The following is a 26511-nucleotide window of genomic DNA, read 5'->3' on the forward strand; positions in this document are numbered from 1 at the left end:
CACAAATATAAATCAATGAATAATATTCAAGTTTACCTAAAATAGAACACAAGACATTTATCTGTCTCAAAAACAACTTTTGGGAGAAATAACGCACTTTAGTTCTTTGAGTTCCCGCGTCGCATCGTTCTTCTGCTTTCTCATGTCATCCAGATTCCTCAGAGCGTCTGCCAGATCACTCACAGCTCTATCCCTTTCTCGTCTCAGGTTGTCACACAGTGTACTGAGTGATGCACATATTGTCATCAGGTGTCACATAAAATACACGCAAACTATTTTTGCCCAAGCCTCCTCGCAATGACATGCATCTACATCTATATTTTTTTTTAAAAAAATTCTTACCGAATGCTCTCTCTTTCTGCTACAATCTTGTCCCTCTCCTGGAAGGCCCAGTCCCGCCGACACTTGGCGACCTCAGCCTCCTGCAAGGCCTCCTTCAGCTCCTGCGAGATGGCCTCATACTGCTTCCTCAGCATCTCGATCTCCTTGGTGGCTCGTTCCATGTTCATGGTGGCAGAGTCCTGTTCCTGCAGGAGTAGATCAAATTGATGGGTGATAAATGTCACCGGAGAAGTGAAGGTGCTTTTAGTCCAATATGGTATTTGATAACATGTGGCAAATTCCTCTAAATGTGTGTCATAAGAAAGTATTTTCATCTTTCACCCACTCTGTACACTAACTTTGCAGTAATATTATACTCAACACATGTTTTTAATTATCAGCTTTACATAATTTTGGTGCGAGTTAAGCTTGAAAGCTCATTGATGCAAATACCCGTTTGACAGCAGTCATTTTGACTTGACATGGCACAAACACAGATGTTACAAATTAGAATAATGAATCTTGTCCTCTATTGAGGTGAAGCTTTAATGTGATTAGTATCACCTGTGTTTACCTCTAGCAGCAGCCAGAATGGCTGCTGTGAGAAAGGTTTGTTTGAATAGATCATTTATTTTTTCTGCTTGTACACTAATCAATAGACTAAATAAAGTGCTTTGTTGGTTTTTTTTGGTTTTTTTTAAATACAAGGTATTAATTACAAGCTATGAAGACATTTTGTTGCTTTTTTTAAGAAACAAAACTTTCAACTTAGCTGACTCCATCCATCCAAAAACAAATTTCTGTAAACTAAGATGTAGTTTCCATCTATGATGTATAAAACAGCCATAGACTGGATTAGGTATATAAACCAGATATAATAAAACAAATGTAAAACTCAGTCTGATGGTGTATCTAGAGCGCTTGCACTAGATACACTGTTGCATTAATTCCATTTCAGTCTACAGTTTTGCTTAACAATCCATTTCTGACGCAGTGCAGATTTCTGGTGTACTTGGAAGTGAGGGTGAGGCCTGTCACTACAATTATTGGTAATTTCCTAATGTAGGCATCCCTGACTTTTATAATTAATCTGACAATCACTGCAAACAGAATGATGGGTGAGTACACATTTCTCAACAGAAATCAATATGTAGAAACCAGCCAGCCAATTGAAGAAAAAAATAAAATAAAATAAAAAACTACTACTATGTGAGATGGGATGAAGGGATTACTGTCAGAGAAATAAACCAATCCCTCCATTTGTGATGATAAATCATCTGTCCGTCTGGCTACCTGTCTGGCCTGGTAATACTCTTGCAACAGCTGGTCCCTCTGGATGATGGCCTCTGTCCTCTCCTTCCGGGCCACATCTCTTTCCTCACGCACTGTTTCGATGTCTTTGCAGGCCTGGTTCAGCTCCTTTTGGGCCTCAGCTTTGTCCTTGACCTCATGACAGAATTTCTCCAGCAGCTCATTCTTTTCACAGATTGCTCGGTCCCTGTCCACCAGCGCTGAGGCCAGCTCCTTCATCAAAAAAAAAAAAAAAAAAAAAAAAAAAAAAAAATAATATAATAATAATAATAATAATAATAATAATAAAGAAAAAAAAAGTAAATTTCTATATCTTTTTAAATTTTTACCTTGAGAATTTTGGAATATTTTAATATGATTTGCATATTGTTGTACATTTCCTTTTATGCCGACGTGTTTCTTACATCGCTGTGATTCTGGAATTCCCTCCTTGGGGAGGAATACATTCTTATCTCAGCACAAAGATATGCTGCCAGAAATACTTCCTATTAGATGAAGAACTAAAGAATTTTGCTCCTCTTAAAAGGATTTTTTATGTATTTATTTTGGAGAGCTTCTCAAGTTCATTTTACACAGAAGAGTTAAAAAGCATAACCAAATTTCTCTTCCTGAACTGTGGGTTTTAATAGCAGTGATCATGACGTGGTTACTTTTTAGCCACCCTAAACCTTTGACTGTTGCCAAAAAGAATGACTTCAGCAGTTTAACGACAAGAGATATTTAAGACACAGATGTTACGCAAATGGTCATTCTTCATTAACAGTTTCACTTAAATTAAAAGGAGCCCTGTAAATCTGAAGAAATTAATTTCTTTATAGTGCATGTATAATTCCAAATGTCTCTTATCACAATAGTTATTCCTCCAGTGCTTTCTGATCCCGTCTGTGAAATGGTTAACCGTTTTCAGTTCTCACTGATGATCCCTCATTTTAGCTTTTACCTGTCGGAGAGCCTCCAGCTCCTCACTGGCCACCCGTCTCTCTGACGAAGTGCTCTTTAGCTTCGCCTCTGCCATCTCCAGACCTGTCTGGAGCCTGTCCACCTCTTTGATCACCTGATCCCGCTCACTCATGATCAAGCGATATTCACTGATCACAGAGTCCCGCTCCTCCTTGTACTTCTCGCTGTCCTTTGCCGCCTTGAGCTGCTGGGTCTTGAGCCGCGTCACCTCAGACTGCAGCCGTTCCATCTCTCGCTGTAGCTCCTTATTGTGGGCTGTGGCCTTGGATAGTTCTTGGTGGGTGTTGTCAAACCTGCATCAGGCAGGGATTAAGGAATGCAGTGGATTCAATGCCTCTATTAATTTCCAAAGGGTAAACATTTCTACTCTGTCTTGTGCTTAAAACATTAAAATCATGAACAATAAGATCATAGACTGATCAAATGTGGAATTTAAGCATCTAAAAAGAAAACTATAAATGGGAGGACATCCGCAAAGCTTCATCTGCCTTGGATTAAGCACATTTTAAGCACTGTGCAGATCTGACTTTGGCTCTGTACTCAAGTACTCAGTTTGTAGTATAATTTGCTGCAACTGCTTTTTAGTTTTTTAACAGTTGCTCAGTTTTTGTGTGAAGTTTGTAGCCCTGCTGGCTTTGTAGACCTAATAATTCCAGCTTTACCTTCTTATTGAAGAAGAGTATTGCTGCTGATAGTGGATGGCAGCATCTCTTTGTTTCAGCAGCATGTCGAGTTGCTTCTGCAGCCGGTGGTTCTCTTCCTCAGCCTGGTCCAAACGACTCAAATCGGCATTGTGACTGGCCAACTTGTCATTGTAGCACTTCCTCAGAGTCTCATAGTCACTCTTCACGGCCTCCAACTTGTCCACAGCTGTGTCGTAGAGTTTGTTAAGGACATCAGAGGAGCCCTCTCTCATTACCTGCAAATAGCATTAAGTCGGGTTATTTAACGAATTAGAGGGCAATAATGGGACTATATCAAGATAAGAGCTGATGCAGTCACTTGGAAAAAGTTATCCGGAATACTTTTCAACTCTGTAGATGCTGAAATGTTGTGCTGTTTGATATAAATCTAAAGTGAAGTGCCTAAATCATTTAATTACCCGTTTCAGTGGAGATTAAACAAAATGTTACTTTAAACTGTTGAAATATCACTTGAACTGTAGTGAACCAGATGATAACTTGTATCTAGCTTCTGTCTAGCTTCTTAACATCCTATAGGGCAGTCTGCTTCTGATGCAAGCAGCAACTGGGGTATACTACATGCTTTTAGCATGAATGGATAAGCTTAACTACCATTAAAAATGTATTGCCATTCAATTTTACTAGTTCTGTGGGAACTGTACAGGAAGCAATCGCAGGAGACTGTGGTCGAAACAGTGATTAATGTTACCACAGTTTCACCAATTAGCAACCACAGCTAAAAGATGAAGACGCTCAAATGTACAATAAGTACAGTCGACCTGACAGACAGAATTGCTGTCAAATCAGCTGAATAAACTTTTTGACTTGCTACCAGTAAGTTAATTTAGTTAATTTAGTTAATTTAGTTAATTAAGCACTGATGAGATCCAATGGACTCAGTCTGGCTTCATGTTTACAAATATTTTGTTTGTAACGTTTAAATTACTATTGAATCTAATCCAAATCATGAACAGAGTGCCAAAAACGGACAAACCAGGACACATTTAGACATGAAAAATTATAGTATGTAATTGGAATCTAACAACTGTACAATAAATGTCTTCTCTGGGCTGGCATCACTTAAAACTAATTTGACTCCTAATTTGACTGAGGCTGAACAGTAGTTTATGCAATGATGACATGACTTCTAGAGACAATGGGGAACGTATCCTTGCTATCAACTAGCCCTGTTATACACATTCTCCATGGTTATATAAGGCATTGCTAACATTTAATGATATGGTCTTGTGACTGCAGTCACGGTGAATGTCAGACTGAGTAATGGTGAGAGACTCAGGTCAAGTCATTTTTGTAATCTGAAAGAATGTTTTGATGGATGGAGACATGGAGAGGACAGAGCTTGTCTGACCCCATTTGTCTGAACAACATTGTCCTTTTGGACATAATGGTCACCGAGACAAGAGCAAATTAATGTCCATCTCAAATGTCAAGATCCAACTGATTTTATGTCAGCGGCCAACTAGAGATGGAAAGGGGTGTCTGCAAGTGTCTAGATAGTATATACCCATTTATATTTTTGTGTCTGTATGTTGTTTTTGTCCCATTTTTAAGCATGAATGGTGACAGAACTGAAAAATTACACAGGCACCTGCTGGTGTAGCATCTTCATATTAGCTACTTCCCTCTGATCATCATCATGCAGCCTCCTGAGCTCCTCGCAGGCCTGTTTCACATGGTTGTGCTCCCTGACCAGCTGGATGTTGTCCTGTCTCAGCACCTCGAGCTCCTCTTTCAGCTGGGTGTGCTCGCTCACCAGACGGCTGTGCAGTGTACTGTGGAGATAGCAGAATGGGTACAATCAAACCATGGGTGCTGCCAGCGATTTTTAAAATCAGCATTTACAGCACTGAATATATACATCTCCATCTACTGTGTCTCTGGCAACATATATTCAGCTAGTAAATCATAAATCAAAAAATATTTGGGGACACACACACACACACACACACACACACGTCATTTGGATCGCACCAGTTAGCCACAGTGTAGGATGAAGAAAGTAAGTTAATACTTGAATGTAGTAGCTAAAAGCAGCTTCTTAAAAACATCTGAAATGTTTGCTGTAGCCAGTTATGTCACTGCAGCTCTGCTGATTTGTGGTCAGGACTCTAACTTGGCCACTGGGACATGATTTACTGTTGTTGTTGATTTGCTTTAGGCCATTGTTTTGCTGAATCACCGAAACTCTTACAAACTTCAGGTCATAAACTGCTGCCTTGACATTCTCCTGGAACAATTTCTCGGTGCAGTTTCAAAGTAAACTGCATAAATTAATGATTGCAAGGTATATTAGCCCTGAAGCAGAACATCAGTCCCAAACTATGACGCTTCTTCTGCCATGCCTTACTGCTGGTCTACAGATTATTCTCACAGACGTAAGCACCATCTTTTTGTTTTTTATGATTCTTTTTAAAAAAAATATTTTATTAGTCAAGAGCAATTTAGTCTCCTTTTTGGCCTTCTTCCATTGATACATCATGTTGATGAGATTTCTGTGGGTGCTTTCCACTTCCTCTTGTGTTGTTTGCCCTCTTCTTTCAGGATTTCATTACATATTGTTCTTCTGGTGTCATCTTTCCAGCACAATCACGTCAGTCTTATCTCCTTAACTGGAACACCCAACTCGAAGCAGGTTTTGAAGTAGCCAGCACAACAGTTTGCATACAAATCTTTTGTTGCAACTGGAAATGATTAACTGCTGCAGTTTGTGGTCAAACTAATCATTTCAGAACTACCTAAAAATTAAATTACACGAAGTACCCCGTGTTGACATAATTTCACATTCACAAACTGTTTTTTGTGTGTTAACTTTCACAGATGGTTTTACTGTGTTCTACCTACAGGCAATTAAGAATCACTAATTAACCTAATCCTGTTCTTGTACTGTGGGAGGAAGCCGGAGTACCCGGAGAGAACCCATGCAAACATGGGAGAACATGCCCTTCAGACAGGAGGTGGAGTCAAACTCAAGACCTTCTTGCTGAGCACCAACAGTGCTAACCATCACACCACCGTGCTGTCACTAAAAACAATTAATTCATTCATTTAAAGCCACAGGGCTGTTGTGGTCTTCCTGTCACTATATTAACATTAATAGGAAAAAAAAAAAAAAACCGCACCTCTTATGTAATAAAGCTTTAACTTGAAATTTTCTAAAACATGAATCACTAATAGGACTAATTAAAATTCTTCAGAATTACTAAGGGTTAATGGTTAAGTGTTTAGCGACTTACTAATTTAAGTACAATGTTAAAACTGCTAGACATGAATGTGATTTTCCATTGACAAAAACATGCTGCTTAGAGTGAATGGTTGAGTACAGAGGCAGAGAGGACATTGATAAATAAAGACTCTCTCTGATGTGCAAACAGGACGCAAAAGTACAGGCTTAAACACGGACATAATCCTTCATCTGTCTGTTTGCATTGGGGGCCAGATGTTGGTTCCCTACACTTCAGAGGCTGTATGGCATCATTAAAAATCATACAAATGGACTAGCCTTCCCTTCATGTCAACTCAGTACAGCTTATTTCACTAGACACCAAATGCTCCGTTCGCAGCATTATCCTCACGGCAAAGATGCTGTGCCGCATACACAGGATTCACATACTGATTACAGAGCATGCTTATGGTGAACTCTTTACAAAAGGATAATACTTATAGAGCATATTCTAGTCTCTTCCCTCAACCTTTAGCCAGAAATGTATGATTTGCCCTGCTACTAAATAATACAAATAGTCCCCCCGCCCTCAAACAATCCCAAAGATTAAATCAAATTGAAGAAGACCTGTTGGGATTTTTATAGCTTAACTGAGATTTTGAACTGATATAAAGGCTTCATCCCTATCACTCTTGCAAAAATAAAATCTGTTCTACGCAATCTGCTGTGAATATGTGAGGAAGAACAGAATACTGGCTAAAAATGCTGCAGGCTGAGCTTGAATGCATACAGCACAAATGCACCGGCTGTTAAAAAATTTACAAAGTCCCCTAGTAGGCTTTCCACTTACTGGTAGAAGTCTGCTTTCTTCACAGCCTCCTCGCACCTCTTCAGGGTGGTGCTATGCTGGTTCTGCAGGGATTGCAGGTCTGCCATTGCCTTCATACACTGCAGCTTCAGACGCTCATAGTCATGACCTGCTTTTGCATTCGGTCTATTTCACAGAGCAGGAAACAGGGAAACACACTTGCATCAAAAACCAAGTTCTGAGATGCCACATGGGACAATGTGAGAGCCATAAGTGAGATAAACATGCAAACTTTGTACTTTTGGGAGCGTAAGGAAAGAGAGAAAGTTCAACTGTATCCTCACATCTTATGCTCAACTCTAAAACAAAACGAGCACAAGTTTACGTCAAATAGCTCTTGCTTTTTTTGGCAGGGCTTTTAAATGCTCAAGAATGCAAAATACCTCTATCTAAAGAGTGCAGGTAGAAACAAGATTGCTCTGCTTTTCTGCAAATGTGTTGGAAAACAGGCTGTAGAATGAGACTAAAACACTACCTGCAGTCATCAAAGGTGGTTCCAGGTGAAGAGAGGGCGAGACGTTTGCGTAGCTCATCCCTTTCACGCATCACCTGTCTCAACTCTAACAGAATGGTCTCCATTTTCTCATTCACTTGGTGGCTGTCCATGTGGGCAGGTGGAGGGGAGGACGCTTGAGCAGGAGTACCTGTGTGAGTCAGCATGTCACTGGTGGCTTGTGCCGATCGCAAAGTTCAAATGATGCGAGTGACGGGGTTCAGTGCAGTTTTATTTATGTCAGCTAGAGTGTATAGCTATATTTCAGTAAAAATGTAGTCTATGTTCATCTGAGCTGCAAACTTGGCTAAAGAAATAAATTACAAACATACAAGTTCATGATTATGTTATGGGTAAAGAGCTTGACCATTATTTTATTTAATCTATATAATCGTTTAGCCAAAGTCACTTAAATATTGTCTGTCATCATTGATCTACTCATTCAGTTTTGAATATACCACAAAAATAAACGTAGTGATAAACACTGGTTCAGCTTCAACAGCACAGACCAATCCTCTCTTCTAGAGTAGAAACAGATCTCTCTCTCGTGTGTGTATTTTTAAATCCTTGTCACATCTGTGTAATCACTTGCATGTGCTTAGAGTCTAAACAATTAGAAGCCGTCTGGTTCCTCAGAACAACTGTTTTTTTCTCCCCCCCCCCCTTTTCCAAAGAAGATTTTTTGGACCCATCTTTACCTTAAATCGTTAGTCATCATGAGTACCACACTCACCTAAGCTGCTGAGAGAGCTGCTGCTTTCTGAGTCCGATGGCATGGTGGACAAGACGCTGTAAGTGGACCCTGCAGCATGAACAGAAACATTAAAGTCAGGTCTAAGCGTACTCGACCGTGTCTGCTTTATGGTCAGATGATCATCTCCAGCATTGTATGGTACATCAAGGCAGTGCAGCTTGGGTTACATTCGGGAGCCTTTACTGAAAAAAGCCAGCTGGAGGAATAATAAGGTGGGACTTTCCCCAACTTGGGATGACGGGCCTGTGGGCTGACAGAGTGTAGCTAATTACCAGTTGGGCAGGGAGCTTGAATACATACTAGCCAGGGCCCCAAAGAGGCTGCAGCCTTAGAGCTTCTCCTTTTATCTCCTCTGACAACATCACACAGTCCCCCCCTTGTGAAAGGCCCTCTTTTATAGCTTACAGTGATTCATAATTAACGTTACAGAAAGGAAGCTTTATGTACACCACTGAACAATATGAAGAAGATGATGTTATTTCACACACCAATGTAAAAGTAATTCTTCAGTAGATTTTAAAAGAGAAAAGTATTTAAAAGGGAAATAACTGATGCAATCTGTGTGTGTCACGATCTACCAGAGTGTGCAATTTTCACAACAGATTCAGAAGAAACAATTAGCTTTTTACAACAACAGAGGAACAAATGGTTACACAAATGGTCAAGTCAATTAGAAATGTTGTCATTAAGTTACTATCTGGTCTGTCACCTTTTCTAAGAAAACAAGCAAAAACAAAAGATGTGTTGACTGCCTTCAGTATATTGCCAAATAAGATGCCATTTATCAGTGGGAGTGGCCAATATTTATCTGCTACAGTACATCATGTTTTCACTACCAACAGTTCTAAAGCAGTGAGATGAAGAACTGGTACACTTTTAAAAATGAAAACATTTTAATTCTTCCCAGAAGTGGACTTCTCAGCAAATTCAGCCCAAGGTCAGAGCGTGCAATGCTGAGGTACATCTCCGACTCTACAGGCCTCAGTTAGCATGTTAAATGCTCAAGTTTATGACAGTATATTTGGATAAAGATGGAAAAACTATGGTAATAGGGATCTGTATTAAAATGCAAACATATGAAAATCAGCCAATAAATATTAATCTTTAGCTAGAAATTGTCATATCCCTCACAAAGCACACATTGATAAAATATAAGAGGGCATTGACTGTATAAATTACAGTAAAAGTAGAGCAAGGAATTGTTTAGCAATAGGTTTTTTCATTGACTATATTTTGTTAATCAAGTTGTTTCAAACGTGGTTATTTATCCTCTACAAGAAGGATTAGAATTTTATTGATGCCTGACTGCACACTGCTTGATCAAACAGCCAGCAGTGCACCTTTCCTGAGATCTTACTGCGCTGCTGTGGAGTGACCAGCTTATAGTTCAGTTACATCAGCAGCTTCCACTCCTGATGTAAAGTCTAGTGTAGACTTAGAGCATGACAAACGATTCTATTTACCCACGTCCCATTACTCTAAATCAACCCCTGACTGGCCGTGTTCCCACTAACTAAATGAGTTGAGACTATGAGGAGCCCAGCTAACATGGCTCAACCCTCTATTTCCCACTGAAGGACAAAAAAAAGAAAGAAAGAAAAAGGAGAGACCGATCTCTCTTTGAGCTCTCTTTGTTCTCACTCTAGCTTAAGTTTCCCATGACTCTGAGCAGAGAGTGCCTCAATAGGCAAGGTGCAGAATGTCATAACTCACTTACTTTTCTGCTCCGTGGAAGTCATGTGACCTGAGGTCTGACCCTGCCCACTTAAGCATTTCATTTAGGTTGATCTCGTAGTTACGGTCACAGCCACTTGATCATCTGTACACAATTTTATGGTATAAGAAGACCACTTCTCAAGAACAAACGGAAAGTGGGAAGACTGTCTTTAGTAGGAGTTTACTCTCAACTTGAACATTTCTTTTAAACGTGAGAACAGTCGCTCAAACGTAAAGTGCTGATCTTAAATCACATCTGGTACTATGTGCCACTAACAATAAATGAAAGATATTCTGAATGCTACCCCTTTCCATTAAAAGAATTATGCATTTTTCTACTTGCATCTTAAAGCTCTAACTTAAATATTGTATATAATGAGTAATTAATTGACAAAAGGGGGAAGATTACTTTCTAAGCAATAGATCAGAGTGTTGTCCATCAACATTGAATTTCAGAAAACCATAAAATACAGCTTTTAATGAGGGATATAATTCAGGCCCTTTTTTTGTCAACAGAATGGTTAAGTTGGGCTTACTTATTTACTCCAGTATCATAGCACAGTCATGGTACAGTTATATAGCACTAAAAGCACAGGTTTTAATGTTGTAGTCACTCTGCTTTGTTCAATATCCCAGTATGCCCACCAAGTCTTTGACCTGATTTTAAAATGTTACCAGTAAACAAATGAGCCAACAACACATCCTTAAACAATACAAAATATATTAATTAAGTAAAAATTTGACTTTATCTAAATTCCCTTCATATCAGTGGAGTTTCTCATAACTAAATTGTTCACACTCTATTCTAAAATAAACTCAGACATTAAACTTTCACCATGAAAACTCAGCGCTCCTCTGCATACATGAACACAGATTATTATCACTCTGTCCAAACAACCTTTCAGTTGATTTAATACTTTGTAAACAAACTTTTAACTGGACAAATAAACCAATTAGCATTCAACTTAAAAAAAAAGAAAAAAAAAAGACATTTCTGTCAGTAGCAAAGCAACAGATGAAATTTTACTTGATCCCACTTAACTTCATCTCTGGAGATACATGTGAAAGACTTGGAAAGAAATTATTTGAAATACCACAATATGCATTTATGATGGTACTGCAACAATGACATATGTCCCTGCGGAGAAGCTATTCTAATTAAAGTAGAAGTCTGCTACGCGAGATAGATGTTACAAGACTGAAAAGCATGCCGAACACAGACATCAGTTTTCTTCTACAGTCTACTTCTATAAATAAGTACACTCTGATATGTACTGTGGTATAAAGTTAATGAGTCACCGATTCTGCAATAACTACCCTCTGTGTCAACAGTTCAAAACCACTGGAGACAACTAGATTCTCTTCTTTCCGCCTAATAAAATCTAGAACGAAACCAAGAAATCGAGCTACATAACACTCGTTAATCGCTAACTGCAAAACACCTGCTCTTGTTTTGCAGTGACAAAGCAAAACTTCCCATGATACACACCCTTATACTGTGCAGCCATTGTGTTATTCTTCCTTAAGAAACGATGAGAACAATCTAAACAGAAAGGTCTCCGCTGGCAGGCCTTAGAGCTATAGTTATGTGAAACTACAAAGTATCTTTATTTAAAAAAATAAAAAACAAAAAAATAAAAACAAACAAACAACCAAGCCCTGGGCGATACACACCCTGTTCGGTACTATAGGCATCATATTTACATCATGTGGAACTTTTTGTAGGTCAGTGATTAAAGGATATATTTAGCATTCATGTTATAAGCATTTGAACAGGCAGGGTTTACCAACATGTGGCTCTCATATTTTTTTGGGGTGACTTGTCAATTACTGCAACTGGCTCCTGATGGTGCATATTATGTAAAAACATAGGTTGCTTTTCTCTGGAAAGGCCCGTCTTTTGGCCACACAGTGGAGGAACCTGTCTGCCCAGTAGCAGAAGACAGCTCAGCCCATTTGTGTCCTGTGTGACTACCAACGGGGATTTGCACACTACTATGACTAGCCCAGAACATGCTCATGTACAAAGCTCTTTGGAACTAGAGTGCCTATCAGTACTCAGTTCTAGACCCAATGCACAATTGTGAAATGCAGCGCAAAAATGAGAAGGCTCAGAAAAACTAACAGAAGTGTCCAGCTTGCGTTCTCTTATGAATTATGCCAAAATAATGCATAATTAACACCTGGTAGCTAACTGAGTATGATGCGATAGCAAACAAGAAAGCAACTGGATGGATGTTCCTTTTTTTGTTTGTTTGTTTTTCAAATGTCAAAGTGCAACAGAAGTGCTGAGTAAGGGTCATATGTCAGAGTGCATGCATTATGCTATTGCATAAGATGTCAGGTAAAGTCCAGAGAATACATCATTACTGTTTCAGCATACAAAGAATGCAATAAGAGATTTATGATGAACACAAAAAATAGAGAGTATATCTATAGTTTGTGGATTTATCTGTGAATAAAATCACATGCATGTATTTATCACTTAGTTAGAAAAAGGGTGATTATCCACATAGAAAACAGAACTATTACAAAGTTATTATAAACTAATCTGCGATTTGTGCCATTATGAGACCATATTATCTCAGAGGCTTATCCTTACTTCAAGATATATTTAGTAACCATTAGATAAACTTAAGGGTTAAATAATAAGGGTCGAAGGTGGAACCCCCAATACCTTGGAACATTAAATGTTGTGTAAGATGCAGTTTTAGTTCACCTCTTAAGACAAGCCAACAGTCCATATATTAATGTATCCCGAGCAGGCAGGATGAATATTCTCTAAAAAGTGTATCTGATCACTGATAAATAAAAGAGTTTTGAGATCCTGTGTTTCTGGTAATGCTTAAAAGTTACTCTATCATCCAGCTAATTCAGATTCGGAAGGACAACTGCATCTGAATTAGGTTGAGATATTTAAGAATATCAAGACAGTGCATCCCAAATCCAATGTTGCAGTATCTTGCAACATCTGGTGTCATACGTGTATCAAATCCAAAAATTTATCACTTAAAAGTCCCAATCCATCCATAATGTTTAAATAAACCTGCCACTAAACCAGACGAACTGAATCAATCAGAAACTCCTTGCCAGGGGTCATACTTCTGAAATAATTTCAGTTCCACAAGCACTATACCATTACACTATACAGTATCGTGTTAGTAGTAAAACTATACTATACTGACAAATCCACAGAGAAACTAATTTTCTATACATCTGCTGTGGAGTATTACAGTAGGTGGACAAAGGCAATTTTGAATCCATTCACAAGTTTATAATAAAACAATAGTTTGCTGAATGCCTTTAAGTTGCAACATTGTAAAGACCGTACAATTAGTTATTTAAAAAGGTAATTTACTTACCGGTGCTGACATAATCTTAACTGTAGTTAGTTTTACACCAAAAACAAATCAAACTGATGCCCTTTATTCTCCAGTTTATATCCCCCTCGAGTAATTCATTGCACAGTGCGCACTAAAACGCATTTGATTCATCTCTCATTCGTTTGACTATGATAGTGGGTTATTGATTCCCACACACAGTCAGTCCCTCCCTACATTGATTGAGTCTTTTTAGGTCCATTAAATGCTTTCACAAAAAAAGCTAGCAGGCTGTACTTTTGGTGACATGCTAAATGAAACAAGCACAGTAGTGAGAGTGTAAATAGGCATCAGGTCACATGATTGTGCCCTGAAAAGTCTTGCCCAAAGGAAAAGTCATGCCCTTCATCAAATTGTCATAAGGTCAATAGCACTAATGTTTGTTAGATCATGCTCAGGAGAGGATCGAAAACAGGTTGGATCATAAGCAATATCAAAAGCAAGGGGCCCAAACACACCGTTTCACTGTATTTTAGATAAAGCCCTAACTTCTGACACGTCGCCCCTTCTTCATAAACACTATACTCTTATAACAATTTAATTAGGAGGTCGTTAACACTTTAATTGTTTCTCACCACTCGTATGATCCACTGGTCCAATGCCATCCAGCAATAAAGATTGCAGGTGAGGGTGTGTTGTCTCCAGAGCAGTGCAAAACTCTGCGAAATGGTCCCCGTCTTTACTCATTAGTAGCTTCAGCAGAAGGTCCACTTTTTCCGAGTTGGAGGTGCAGTTGTGCTCCAGCTCGTAGCGCTCTGGCTGGCTTAGGGTCCCGCAGTGAGCCAACGCGTCCACAACTCTGTCCGCATCTGTTATTGACTCCACCAAGTTCTGGTAACATTTCTCCAACAACTCTTTGTGCTTGGGCTCCATCTCCTCTCCGCTTCGCTCGTCCGCTGTTTACCAGCTCGGGACAAACCCAGCCTTTTAATCTTTCTGGTAGTCAACTTAACTTCGGGCTACTGCCGTGACTCTGCGAAACTACCCCGCTCGACCCAGTCAGGACGGTTTTCAACCCGAATTGACGGATACACAAGAAGTAGCCATATTTGTTGCCCAAGGCTGTTGACTGCATGAAGATGACAACACATTTTCCCAACCGCCGCTCTCTATCCTTTTCGGAAAAATGACGCCTCTGCCTCTTTAAGCCCCGCTTTGCCTGCGCTACGGAAACAACCTCGGCGTCAAATCAAGTTCTTTAGTCATGTTGAAAAGTGTGGAAACTCTCCAGGAGCGCTCTCAGTCAGACTACAAACTCCGCCATGTCTCACCGTTCGAGCAGCTGTAACCCTGTGCCAATCATATTTCCGTGCAATGGACATTTAAGGTAAACGTGGGCGGGGCTTTTTTTTAGACGCACCTGGCTTCCCGCCGCTATAATTACCGCTGTAATTATTACCACAACTTATGTAATACTGGTTTTGCGCTTTCTGTGTGAGTTAGTTATGTGGAAGGCATTCAAGAATGCCAATAAAAACACACTAAAACAATACTGACGGGCTTGTTTTCACTCACAAGTATTTTTTTTTTTTTTTAGCTGAGGACGATTTAATTTTCATTATTATGCCCAGTTTTTGAAAGTTTACACACCCTTCCCAAAAAGCTAAAATGATGCAAATTATATAAACCCCACAATTAATTGCAAAATAAGTGTAATAATATAACGTATTAGGTTTAAGCTTTTACTTTTTGGGGCCAAAATCTTTCGAGAGTGTTGGACTTTTACTCCTGTGTTGCATCATTTCTTGTTAAGAAAGAAAATGTTTGAAAACTCTTGCTTTATTTTAAAGAAAAAAATGCGTTGTACTTCCCTTGTTGTATAACTAGTTTCCCAGTGTGCCAAATATGTTCAGTGTTTGTTGGAATACTAGCAGACTGGTGTAGACTTTAACTGCTGATCATGCTTCTGTAGTACATGCACAGTGTAGTGGAATAACCAAGGTCTTCCCTGAAAAAGACCACAGTGCCAGTAGGGCAGCAAAACCTGCACAGATTTGCAGGTAACTCATATCATGTGCACTAATGCACACCCATGGAAGATGTTGGCTTTTGTATTGCTACAAACCTTTGTATTGGTCACTCTTTTACATCTTATCCATAATATTTAAAAATGTAAACAATTAAAAATCTAGTTTAGATATTTTTTCTTGGTGGACGTACTACGTCCACCAAGAAAAACGTTTGCTAAGAATGAGAAGTAGTTCTGAACCAGTGACGTGCTTTCAGTCTGTTTTGAATACAGCGCTGTTCAAGGGTCATTCATTGTTGGTTTTTGACCTTTTATGTAGCTCATTATGTACCAGAGACTTCCTGAATTACTTCCCCTAGTGTTTTCGGATGTGATTGATGATATTGGAGACCTCATAGTTAAATTAAGAAGTCACCTTTATAGTCTACACAGTTGCAATATCAGGCATTTAGCTTAATTTTTTTTGCTATATAGAGATCTATATAGCAGTGATTATATGACAAAGTGTTACTATTAAATTATTAACTGAGCGCTGGGTAAGCATTTATTCTTTTCCAGCTTTAGATGAACCATTTCCTCATCCACCCAGTGGTTTCATAAAGTGTTGTATATCAAGTCTAGAAATAACAGAATCAACCGTAAACATTTCCAGAGTGTAATTGTATTAAGTGAAGTATATAAACTGTTTAAAACCTTAGTTGGGAAGCTTTGATGACTCTTTCAGCATCCTTTACAAAAGATAACATGAGGTTCTCAGGGTCTAATGAAATTTGTCTTCATAGGTGACAAAAAGTCAGAGATATTTCTGTGACTGGTGGTTCCTTAACCCTCTTGTGCAGCAAGAAGAATATGAAGGGTGATAAAATAAAATCATATATATTCTGTTGAACAAGATCATTTTTCACTTCTCAGTTTTTCTAGTGAAATACTGTTTCTGGCCGACAAATGTACTTTTGGTGAAACAGTCACTGATCACAGGTCATCTCTACAGTAAAACCTACTGATGAAAGGTTGTGCACTGCTCTAAAATCACAAAATTACCAGATGATCTTCTCCTCCGAATTTTCTTATTATTATTTATTCTAATGATAATTACTAACTGGCTGAAGGTTTTAATAAAATAAAATAACTATATGCCAGTACACACATTGTATTAGATACAGTGGATGACACTTATTATGACTTTGTTGTACATTTTATAAGAGTTTATCATATGTTTCTACTATCACATCAAGTCATACCATGTAATACAGTGATTCACTCTCCAAAACACAGCTAATGATTAGGTAGCAATTTTATGGATGCAAATTCAAACACATTTAACACTTAAGCAGTTTTAAATGTAAATATTACTAGATTACAAATCGGACATTGCTTGACTTCTTAAAACCCAGTCTGCTCAGAAAATCCCACACATACATTGTGGGCATCTGAATAGGCTATTATTTGATTACAAGGGAAATCTAGCAGCTCTTATTTCATGATTTGATCTCTCTTTTTTGTGAGGAGATTATACCTCCAGATTGTAGTTGCCTGTTTCTCATCTGGATTGTCCCCTGACACAACTGCCCCGCTCTGCAAGCTTTATTCTGCTCCACATAATCCATCAGGTCTCAAAGGAGGGAGACGTCACAAAAAGATAAAATCCTTACGAAAACGAAATTGTTTAGAATCAGACAGCAATATTAAATGTAAGATTATATGTCTATATCTATATGTGTTCACAGCTAAACTGGAGATGTGTGGAAATCTACTTAAAGCTTGTTTATGATAATTGCTAGTACTTTTTAACATAGAGCTAGAGCGTATTCCCTTTATGAGGATTTTCACTCTTAGCTAGAGCTTGCTAAAGCTTAACGTGGTACACAGTGTGCCTATACATTTCCCCTCTTAAATTCGAAACAGCTTTAACAATTATGTAACAACAGCACTAATTTCTTTTCCCTGCAGGGAAATCTATTCACCGCTTACCGAGAAAACAAGTTGCAATGTTTAGGAATTATGTAAATTCCTAAAAGCATCAAACAGATTCAAAACACTGAAATCTTGCATTTGCTTTTAACATTAAGTGGGAGCAATTTATAGAGTTCTACGCTGTCTTCTGGTATATTGCTTCTCCTGACACACAAATAAAAGCATATGGTTGGACAGGATTTATTTTCTCACTCTGTCAAAAATCAGAGGAAGAGCCTCAAGCCCCACAGGCTGCCACTCTGCATGCTGGATAGTGATATCTGCTGCTACATCTCATTATGTGTTGTTCATCTAATCCTTGGGTTTGTAATTTGCTTATATGCACTCATGAAGTTTAAAGCAGGATTAGGTCCCTGGCAACCAAATGTCACTTAGCTGCACAATCCTCACTGGATGGCTGGAGAAAATCCACTGCAAATAAAAAAAGAAATTGCTCAATACTTACTCACACTGATTGTTTATATGATAGTATTAAAAGGCTGGTGATGAACTGCAGATTTACTGCATCTGAAATAAACCTTTATTGAGACCTTTGTTTTGTGATATTACAAGTTTTAAGAGAAGCTCTTAAAATTTCATTACAAGTAATATAAGAAAAAAAGCCTCAGGCTAAGGCCTAGTTCAGGCTGCTCTTCACAGCTATTGCACCTTCCACTTGGCCCAGTGACGTGGACAGACGTCTTTGTGTCCCAAGCTCCATAAAGAGTGCATCATCCACTATGCCATCACATCGACAAGTTAATAATTAAAGCACTTTGTCTAGAAATCAGGATCACGGAAGTGTTCTGTCCTCCTCTTAAAGTAAAAGCAAGCTAAATGGAAGCCCTCCTCTCTCCCCCGTTTGATTTCACTTTGACCTATATCTTTCACGAGATATCAGTGCAAAATCTTAGCTAGAGAGAAAATACACAAATGCCAACATCAAATATTTATCATTCTTTGTCTTCAGGCTGGTGGACTGTTTTCATTTCGGGTGTATATGAAAAGTTAGAAAGTGTACAAGAAGCAAGGTTTGCAAAGAAGCTATTTGTCTCACGAACACATCCCCTCTGAGGCTGCACTTCGAGGCCACTGAACACAACAGAAAGACAACTTTAGGACACCCGTGTCTCCAATATGGACACTATTTATAGCCTTGAGAAAAGCTCTATGAAGCTCCGCTCCATATCACTTGAGCTTCAAAGCACACCTGAATGAATTTCTCTCCCCTTCTCAGATTATAAAGCAAACACGCACGCACAAACAGAACTTATGTAAGCCACATTATTCACACCTTTTGACAAGAGGCTGCCGCTCATGATGCTCAGAGGTGGAGGGGGCTTACCCACTCGCTGTAATACAGACCTAGGTGGTGCAAATGAGACTGGCTTTGACATGCAAATCGTTCATTGTGCATCTGCTTAGAGCACAAAATCCACACGCAGTCATTTTTCATGCAAAACACACAATCCCATTTCACAAAGAAAATGTGCCAAATTTTTTTTAATTGAAATCAAAGGTGGTTGTTTTTCCTTTTTTTTTTTCTTAAGGCATCCACTGAATTTTGACAATTATTATGTTACAAAGCAAAGTAGTTAGTGCAGGAAATACTCAGCAAAAGTTAGTTCAGGCAGATCAATTCTACAGAGGTGACATAGTTTGTGTGAACTAAGAGCCCTCTGCTGGCAGTAAAGCATACAAATCAGCAAAGGACACTGTTGAAAGACTAAACAAAATATTGAGAAACAGAATATGGATAACTTCCTGTAGCCATACAACTAAGATTATCGAATGTTTGCTAGACAAAACAAAAGAAAATAATTGCGTAGGTCCACAGGCTTACTCGAACGGCACAATATGATCTGTCTTTAGGCTTTGGCGTTTCAGCACTGAGTGAAAGGCAAATAAATGTTGATTGGCAATAAACTAATTTGCATAGACTTGGAAGCAAGAGTTAAATTTCAGTTAACTAAAACAAACACCCATTACAGGAGAGATGCAAATATTATTTCTTACATTCAGAGAATGATTGATTGATTGGGATATGATCATATGCATATACAATAATAACATACACCTTTGTAAGTAGGTACACACAGTTGCAATGCTTGGCAATACATTCACAAAGCGCTGTACTAAATATTTCTTTCTATATGGATTGCAAAAATTAGTCACATGGCACACTAGCTCTTTTTCAGATCTTACTTTCTTTTTACTTTGTGAAGTTCTACTGTTACCCCAAAATAGGTTTCCTACAAACTAAAGTACATTTTAAATATTATTGTGTAATATAGTCATTGCAGTAATTTAGTTAATTTCAGGCACACACACATTTTGTTGGCTACCACTCAACCTTTTGTGTAAAAAGAAATATATTAATGCACCTTTAAAATATGAATAAATGCAATACAGTAGCAAAAACTATGTAATTTAAGAGAATCAAAAATATATATGTTGATTTGATGTAATAATCAGAAAAATGGCACTAAATGCATGCAACAAACGGAATATAAGGTCATATAACATTGTTTCAGTGTGGATGTATATGATGTCCTTTTGAGACACGCTCCTTTGGGGTCTTGGTGCTTTTTAGTCACTACCTCCACACAGCTTCAACAGCAGCTTCTTGTAATCCCCAGAGGTATCACCCTGAGAAATCCAGAGAAAACGCATCACATAACAAGCACACGGTGATTAAGCTTTGATCGTCAAAAAGACAAAAACAGTGGGACTTACTGAGATATCAGTGTACAGTGATTTTCCGTAGGTCTTCAGATACTCCTGCCTGATGTCCAACATATCTACCTCGGAGCGGGACACCATGATACGGATGAGGGTTCTGTCCTTTGTCCCTGCTCCCTGTGAGCACAATGTAATACCTCGTTTATGTCTTCTCCATTCTCTCTTCACAAAATCAGAGCACTAAACTAATTATCCGAGGGATGACAGACAACAGATGTACCTTCATGGCCTTATTGAGCCTCTCTGCAAAGTAACCGGGGGTGTTCTTGATGCACTTCACTAAAAAAAGTCAAATGAAAGATAAATAAAGGAGCAGAAGATGCTGTTGTACATATAAACCAAGAAGACATAGCACGCTTAAAAAGAAAAGACCGTGAAAATTGAATGGATGGAACATGAGACACTTCTGTACATATTTAGTTTATATTGTGTCCGCCAATAAGGTTGTGTAACTGACCCAATTTGTGGTTTTACTACCTTGGTTATTTTTAATGAATGCAGAGCACAAACAACATGAGATCTACAGCATCTACAGGTCTACAGCAGCAGAAGACCATTCCTGTCAGCTAAGAACAGGAAACTAAGGCTACAGTTTGCGCAGGCTCACGTCTGAGTCTCGATTCTGCTGCAGTACTCAAATGGCAGGTTCTGAATTTAAGGTAAATAACATAAAAGTGTAGACCAATCGGGCCTTGCATAAACGGTTCAGGCTGGTGAAGGCTTTGAAGGACGTTTTCTTAGCAGACTGTGGGCTCCACAGTACCAACCGAGCACTGTTTAAATGTTGCAATGTGTCAGGTCTGTCAAGTCTAACCTGGTGTAGATCCCTGACGTATACCTACCTAGAAATGTAAGTGCATGTTGTAGTTGCTATATACATTTAACAAACTACGCTTTACTTCACTTGTGAGCTTGCTTGGCGAGCTTATGGTGCCAGTCAAACACTTTCAACACTTATGATGAAAGTCGCCAGTGAATGAGGGTGTCGTATCCTCTTCCTCAGTTTAAGTCTTTACCTCATTTATATTTCTAGCTTTAATATACAGCTGGAAATATAACTTAGTTGATTCTACAAAGCCCTCAAGAAGTGTTTGCTGACATTTAACAGATTGAAGAATCAGTTTCTAATTTTAAAATGCCTCATAAAAACCAATGTGTAGTCTTCAGTCTGTCTTGCCACCATTTGCTTTCAATCATGTATTTAGGTCAAACAGCTGCCTGTATTGCACCTGCATAGTATTTATAGGAAAGTCTTGCAGAACAACCTCAACCAGTGGCTTTAATATATACTTAAAGCTTTTGCATGTCTTTGGAAAGTCGCTTCAGTTTGGTCCAGGCTTGGAAAAAAGAGATCCAAAGAACGTACCCACAGCCACCATGCCAGACTCAAGATTGCCAGACATTTCCCCGCAGATGCTCTTCTCAATGTCCTTCCCGCACATATGCTGGTACTCCTGAAAGACTATTCAAAGACAAGATACACAAGCATGACAGTTACAATGTAATTCTTTAAAGGTTTAAAAGCATATGTGCTAAAGCGATTCTATTTATGACACTGAAAACAAAATAGTAAACTTCCTGAGCTACACACCTGCCCTAAGGTGAGGCTTGCTGCGAGCACACAGGATGGCATTAAACTGAGACTCATCAGTTCCCACCTTATTTTCTCCTGCTGCATACAGTTTCTGAGGAAAGAAGGAGAAGGATAATTATGGCTTGCATTTGCTTTCAGAGAGCGTTGAGGACACGAAGCCATCTTTAAACAAGTACCTGAGCATCCTGTTTGGCCAAAGAGATGTCAACATTTGGCCTTTCATCACGATTTCCCTAGAGAGAATAGAAGGAAGTAGCATTGAGAGCAGAAAAACATTATGTGGCACAGTGCAGAAGTTAGGTCAGAACTTCCCTTTATGAGAAAGCTCTTTGTAAGTCCAGCAAAATGTGCTGATGCTACCTGACAGAGAGACACCAGGAGTCTGCGAAAGTGTCCAGACGTGTCGCTGCTAATAGAATCCTCCAGGCTCTTCCCGTACTCTGGAAGGAAGGAGGGGCTTTTTAGGAAAATATATTCATTTCCATAATATTTGCATAGGACATTTCAGACACTGACTTTTTCAGAATTCATTATTTACCTGTTGATCAAATAAGCCTGCTCAGCTTAAAGCAAAATATACCCTTACATTAATAAAAAAAAAAAAAAAAAACAGGTCTTAATAATGTCTTCCAACAAGAATTTGAATAAAAAGTAGAAAAGACAACATTAAAACTCACCAGCTTTGTAGATTCTGGCAATTTCCTGAATCTCTGAATTGGAGCGTGATGACAAAATCTCAATGAGACAAGCCTCATCAGTTCCTGCACCCTAAAACAATTACAGAAAAGCATAGCGAATGCGATCAACATTCATTTGCAGCCAGCCATTTCACATTCACTTATTTTCCTAATGCACGATGAGCGAGATATTGTGGTTTGGGCAGGAAAACCAAAACTGAAACCATTTACTGAGACAACCGCATGAGCTTCCAACCTTTATAGCCTCTCTGAGTTCAGATGCATCAAATTGTGCTGGAGTCTTCAGCATGGCAAGAACCAGATCTTCAAAGTTTCCAGTTAGCTCAGACTTCAGATCCTTGGTTAAATCCTAAGCAGAAAAACAGAAACATCTGACTGCAAAGTCAGCTAAGATAAAACTGTCACAAAAGCATTATTATTTATGAAAGTACCTTTCCGTAAGTAGTTTTATAAGCTGCTATCAATGGAACCCTCTGCTTTTTTGAACGATTTCCCAGAAGTTCAATAATGGCATTTTCATCGGTGCCTGTCAAGATGTTATTTTGTTAGAATCAATTTATGATGTGTAAAAGGAGAAGGAGCAAATGAACTGCTAATGGGAAACAATATTATATCTGATGGGTTTAGCATACTCAAATGCATATTTTACTGACCAAAACCCTTCATTGCCTTTCGAAGAACTTCAACATCCTTCAGTGGATCAGCCCCTGGAAAGTCTTTAATAGAACCCCTGTACCCTGTCTAAAAAGCATAAGAAATGATAAACACATATATAAATAAATTATACATATATCTGACATGATAAAATTCAACACAGTAACAAGTGTGTATGCTGTGGTAATTCTATTTGTGTTAAATACCACAGCATGCACCTGCCACATCTTACAGGCATGGCAGGGCCCTGAGGGTTGGAGGGACCCCCACTTCCATATCCAGGCATTGAAGGGTTAGTGGCAGGTGCTCCTGGGTAACCTGGCATGGGTTGGCCTGGGGAAGGGCCTCCTGGATATCCCTGCGGAGCTCCTCCTGGCTGCAAATGAAGGGACAGCTAAGTACATGGTGACAAATGCATATTAAACAAATAAGGTTCAGATGGGAATGGTAAAGATAAGGAAACTTAAACAAATGAGATTTAGCCTGAGCCAGTCCATATAGTATTAGCGAGCTGACACGTAAGAGGTGAAGAGTGAGATAAGAATTTACATACCGCTCCATAGCCACCTGGTGCTGCACCCCAGCCTCCACCTGAAAGAAAATATTGGCTTAAAGAAAGAATAGTACCTCACAAATGTAATCTGTCATGCCTTCTTCTTGGAGCCTCACCTGCTGGAGGCATGGATGGATAACCTCCTGCTCCAGGCTGAGCAGGGTATCCACCAGCTTGGGGAGGGAAGCCTCCAGCTGGAGCGGGGTAACCACCCCCCTGGGGTGGATAACCCCCTGCTGCTGGTGGGTAACCACCTGCCTGGGGTGGGTATCCGCCTGCCTGTGGGGGGAAGCCTCCTGCTGCAGGTGGATAGCCACCTGCTGCAGGGGGGTAGCCACCTGCTGCAGGAGGGTAGCCACCTGCTGCTGGTGGATAGCCACCTGCTTGGGGAGGATATGCCCCTGGTTGAGGCGGGTAGCCTCCCGCCTGTTGTGGGTAGCCTCCCGCCTGTTGTGGGTATCCTCCAGACTGAGGAGGGTATCCTGGGTAGCTCATCTTCAAAACCTGGAGGTGAAATAAAGCTGGAGACTATCACTGTGTAAATATTTGTTTTTATGTAAAACTTTTTCAGGGAATTTATGTTTTTGTCTAAAGAATGTTTACTGAATGGGCTCGTTAAATCTCATATAGAGCAGAAACAAAACAAACATTTTCCCCAAGACAATAGGAAATTGTTTAAATGTCTCTCACCACTTCCACTGATCCGTATCCCTGTCATATGATAATGACATTGCAATGTGTTCACTGTTTATGAAACTGTGCAACTTTTGCTTCCCCATTCTCAGAAAACAATATAATATAAACCCTCAATAATGCGAACAAGCAACAGTTGCCAAATCTTAATAAGTAATAATGTTATTTGGACAAAGCTGATTAGATTCTGCTAAGTGAAAGGTGAGTGGTTTAATACCTGAATCTTATAGTCTGCATGTCAAAGAAATTCTAAACAGAACAAATTTTGTTCAGGGCAAAAGATAATGAGCTGCTGAGCTATATGCAAAGCATGCTTTCTGTAACTTCAAAACTGTCATTGTGCATACCAGCAGGAAAATATTTTGGGTTTGTGTTTGTGAAGTGAAACTATCAAACAGTTTGAGTGTGAAGTTGAAGCAATGTCCATACAGTTTAAAAAGATGTCTAAAGATATGATTTTCATGAGTTAAAACGAAGACAAAAATGCTTGAATTTCAATGAATGTACCTATTTACTACGTTGTTATTCTTTATCTGTTCATATTTTGCAATGTGTCGATAAAAGACCTTCCTTCCTTAAAAAGGAATGCATGTATTTTGCAAGAACAAGTGCGTAAACACAACTTAAAAAGTTAACGACAGCCAAACAAAAGACGATTTTTCGAAATTACTGATTTTAGTTTGAACAGAAAGACCAAGGGTGTGTTACAAATGAGTTCTTGGAAAACATTTGGTTGCTGACACTCCCTTGCTTTTCAGGTTTTATTTTCTCAGTATTTTGAAACAATGCCACGGGCACTCGTAGTAAATACCACCAGTTAGGCAACAGAAAAAATACGTAAGCGAGGGGGAACTCACATAAATTCCTACAGTAATTAAAAACAACTAACTGTTGTATGTGTAGTACATGTTTCGACTTTGAACGTCGAAAAGCTCTTTTAACGTCAAAAGCAGTAAAATCAAAGTCCTTATACTCGTGAGAGCATCACAGGCCTGCATTTTCTCAACTAACCAGCTATGATTTTACTGTTCAATGATAAACGCATAATAATAAAAACCTTGGCCCGTTCGTGATGGTAAGAAGCATTAAGTGATTTAACCGTGTGCCCTGACGCAGAAGAGCAGAAACGACCCAGCCGTCCGTTAACGTTACACAACACTTTCAAACCGAGTTACTGCTTTAGCATGTAGCATCCGGCCTGGGCGACTAATAAAATATTTATTTTAATTCCTTACATACATTTTACAAGCGCTAGCGTGCCGCTGTGACGTCCCCAAAGCAGAAAGTTAATTGCTAGTTGCTATCTGGTAACGTCACCATTAAACGGCTGTTTGTTTGATCAGGCAAAGCTAAACGAAACAAAAAAAAGTCAACAGCCAAAATGAGCCGCTACATTTCTGCAAGTTCCTCGCTGTTGTTTATTGCAACGTAAAGAAATATTTGTTTTAAATATATTGCAGTGGAAAAAACTATAGATTAGAGTTACTTACTTGGCAGATGCGGGCGTCAGATCCAGGAAGAGCCAGGCAGGGAGAGACCAGCCTGAATGTGGGTGGGTCCTAGTTTCCGTGCTAGCAGTAATAACCTTTGCTTTGCTTGTTGTTACCGCTGGAGTTTGTTTGGCTTTAATTGATTAAAGTTGCTTCCATACAGGGACAAAAACCAAAAGATGATTTGTAAATAAAAAGTGTTTTATAATGAATCTACCCCCCCCCCCCAATGAAACCTGTGTATCTATGCAAACAGGGGTTTTCTGTGTATGCACTGCAAATGCCCCAAGCTTCCACATCACACTTTTACTTTTACTTTTTAAATTTCCATTTTCATGTCTCTGGGCCACATGACCTCTTGTATAATACAAATTGTTATTTAAAAAAGCATGAATCATAGCGGGTAGGACATCCCCAGACCTTTCATTTGGATCGTAATTTAGATTATTTTGAGCCTCCAAAATGAATGGTTAAACACATTATTTAAAAAAAAAAAAC

General features: G+C 39.0%; 2 protein-coding genes across 4 annotated transcripts in view; both read right to left on the reverse strand.

Moving 5' to 3' along the window:
• The window catches only part of LOC146663720 (disks large homolog 5-like), a 30354-nt gene extending 15373 nt beyond the window's left edge, over positions 1-14981 (reverse strand). For 2 of the 3 annotated variants that reach the window (XM_085416597.1, XM_085416600.1), the window contains exons 1-10: positions 14243-14981; positions 8551-8619; positions 7800-7968; positions 7307-7450; positions 4885-5068; positions 3255-3511; positions 2573-2885; positions 1615-1845; positions 343-527; positions 98-223 (exon numbers count right to left, since the gene is read on the reverse strand). In XM_085416597.1, the coding sequence (XP_085272723.1) occupies positions 98-223; positions 343-527; positions 1615-1845; positions 2573-2885; positions 3255-3511; positions 4885-5068; positions 7307-7450; positions 7800-7968; positions 8551-8619; positions 14243-14540 (1976 nt within the window). In that variant the 5' untranslated portion in view covers positions 14541-14981. The remainder of the gene's footprint in view (positions 1-97; positions 224-342; positions 528-1614; positions 1846-2572; positions 2886-3254; positions 3512-4884; positions 5069-7306; positions 7451-7799; positions 7969-8550; positions 8620-14242) is intronic. The other variant, XM_085416598.1, reaches the window with a different exon arrangement.
• A 4093-nt stretch (positions 14982-19074) lies between these two features.
• Positions 19075-26168, reverse strand: anxa11b (annexin A11b). Its single transcript, XM_085416601.1, has 15 exons — positions 26014-26168; positions 23947-24334; positions 23831-23868; positions 23510-23653; positions 23277-23364; positions 23055-23149; positions 22859-22972; positions 22603-22693; positions 22286-22365; positions 22102-22158; positions 21923-22016; positions 21698-21793; positions 20552-20610; positions 20326-20448; positions 19075-20238 (listed from the first exon to the last, which is right to left on the reverse strand). Exons 2-15 carry the CDS (start codon positions 24323-24325, stop codon positions 20179-20181), a joined length of 1518 nt encoding a protein of 505 aa, XP_085272727.1. The 5' UTR covers positions 24326-24334; positions 26014-26168; the 3' UTR covers positions 19075-20178.
• Between the last annotated feature and the right edge of the window lie 343 nt (positions 26169-26511).

The sequence above is a fragment of the Rhamphochromis longiceps genome, linkage group LG8, assembly GCF_057381845.1.
Source record: "Rhamphochromis longiceps isolate RC_006_pf linkage group LG8, R_longiceps_female_GT1.1, whole genome shotgun sequence".
Taxonomy (NCBI): domain Eukaryota; kingdom Metazoa; phylum Chordata; class Actinopteri; order Cichliformes; family Cichlidae; genus Rhamphochromis; species Rhamphochromis longiceps.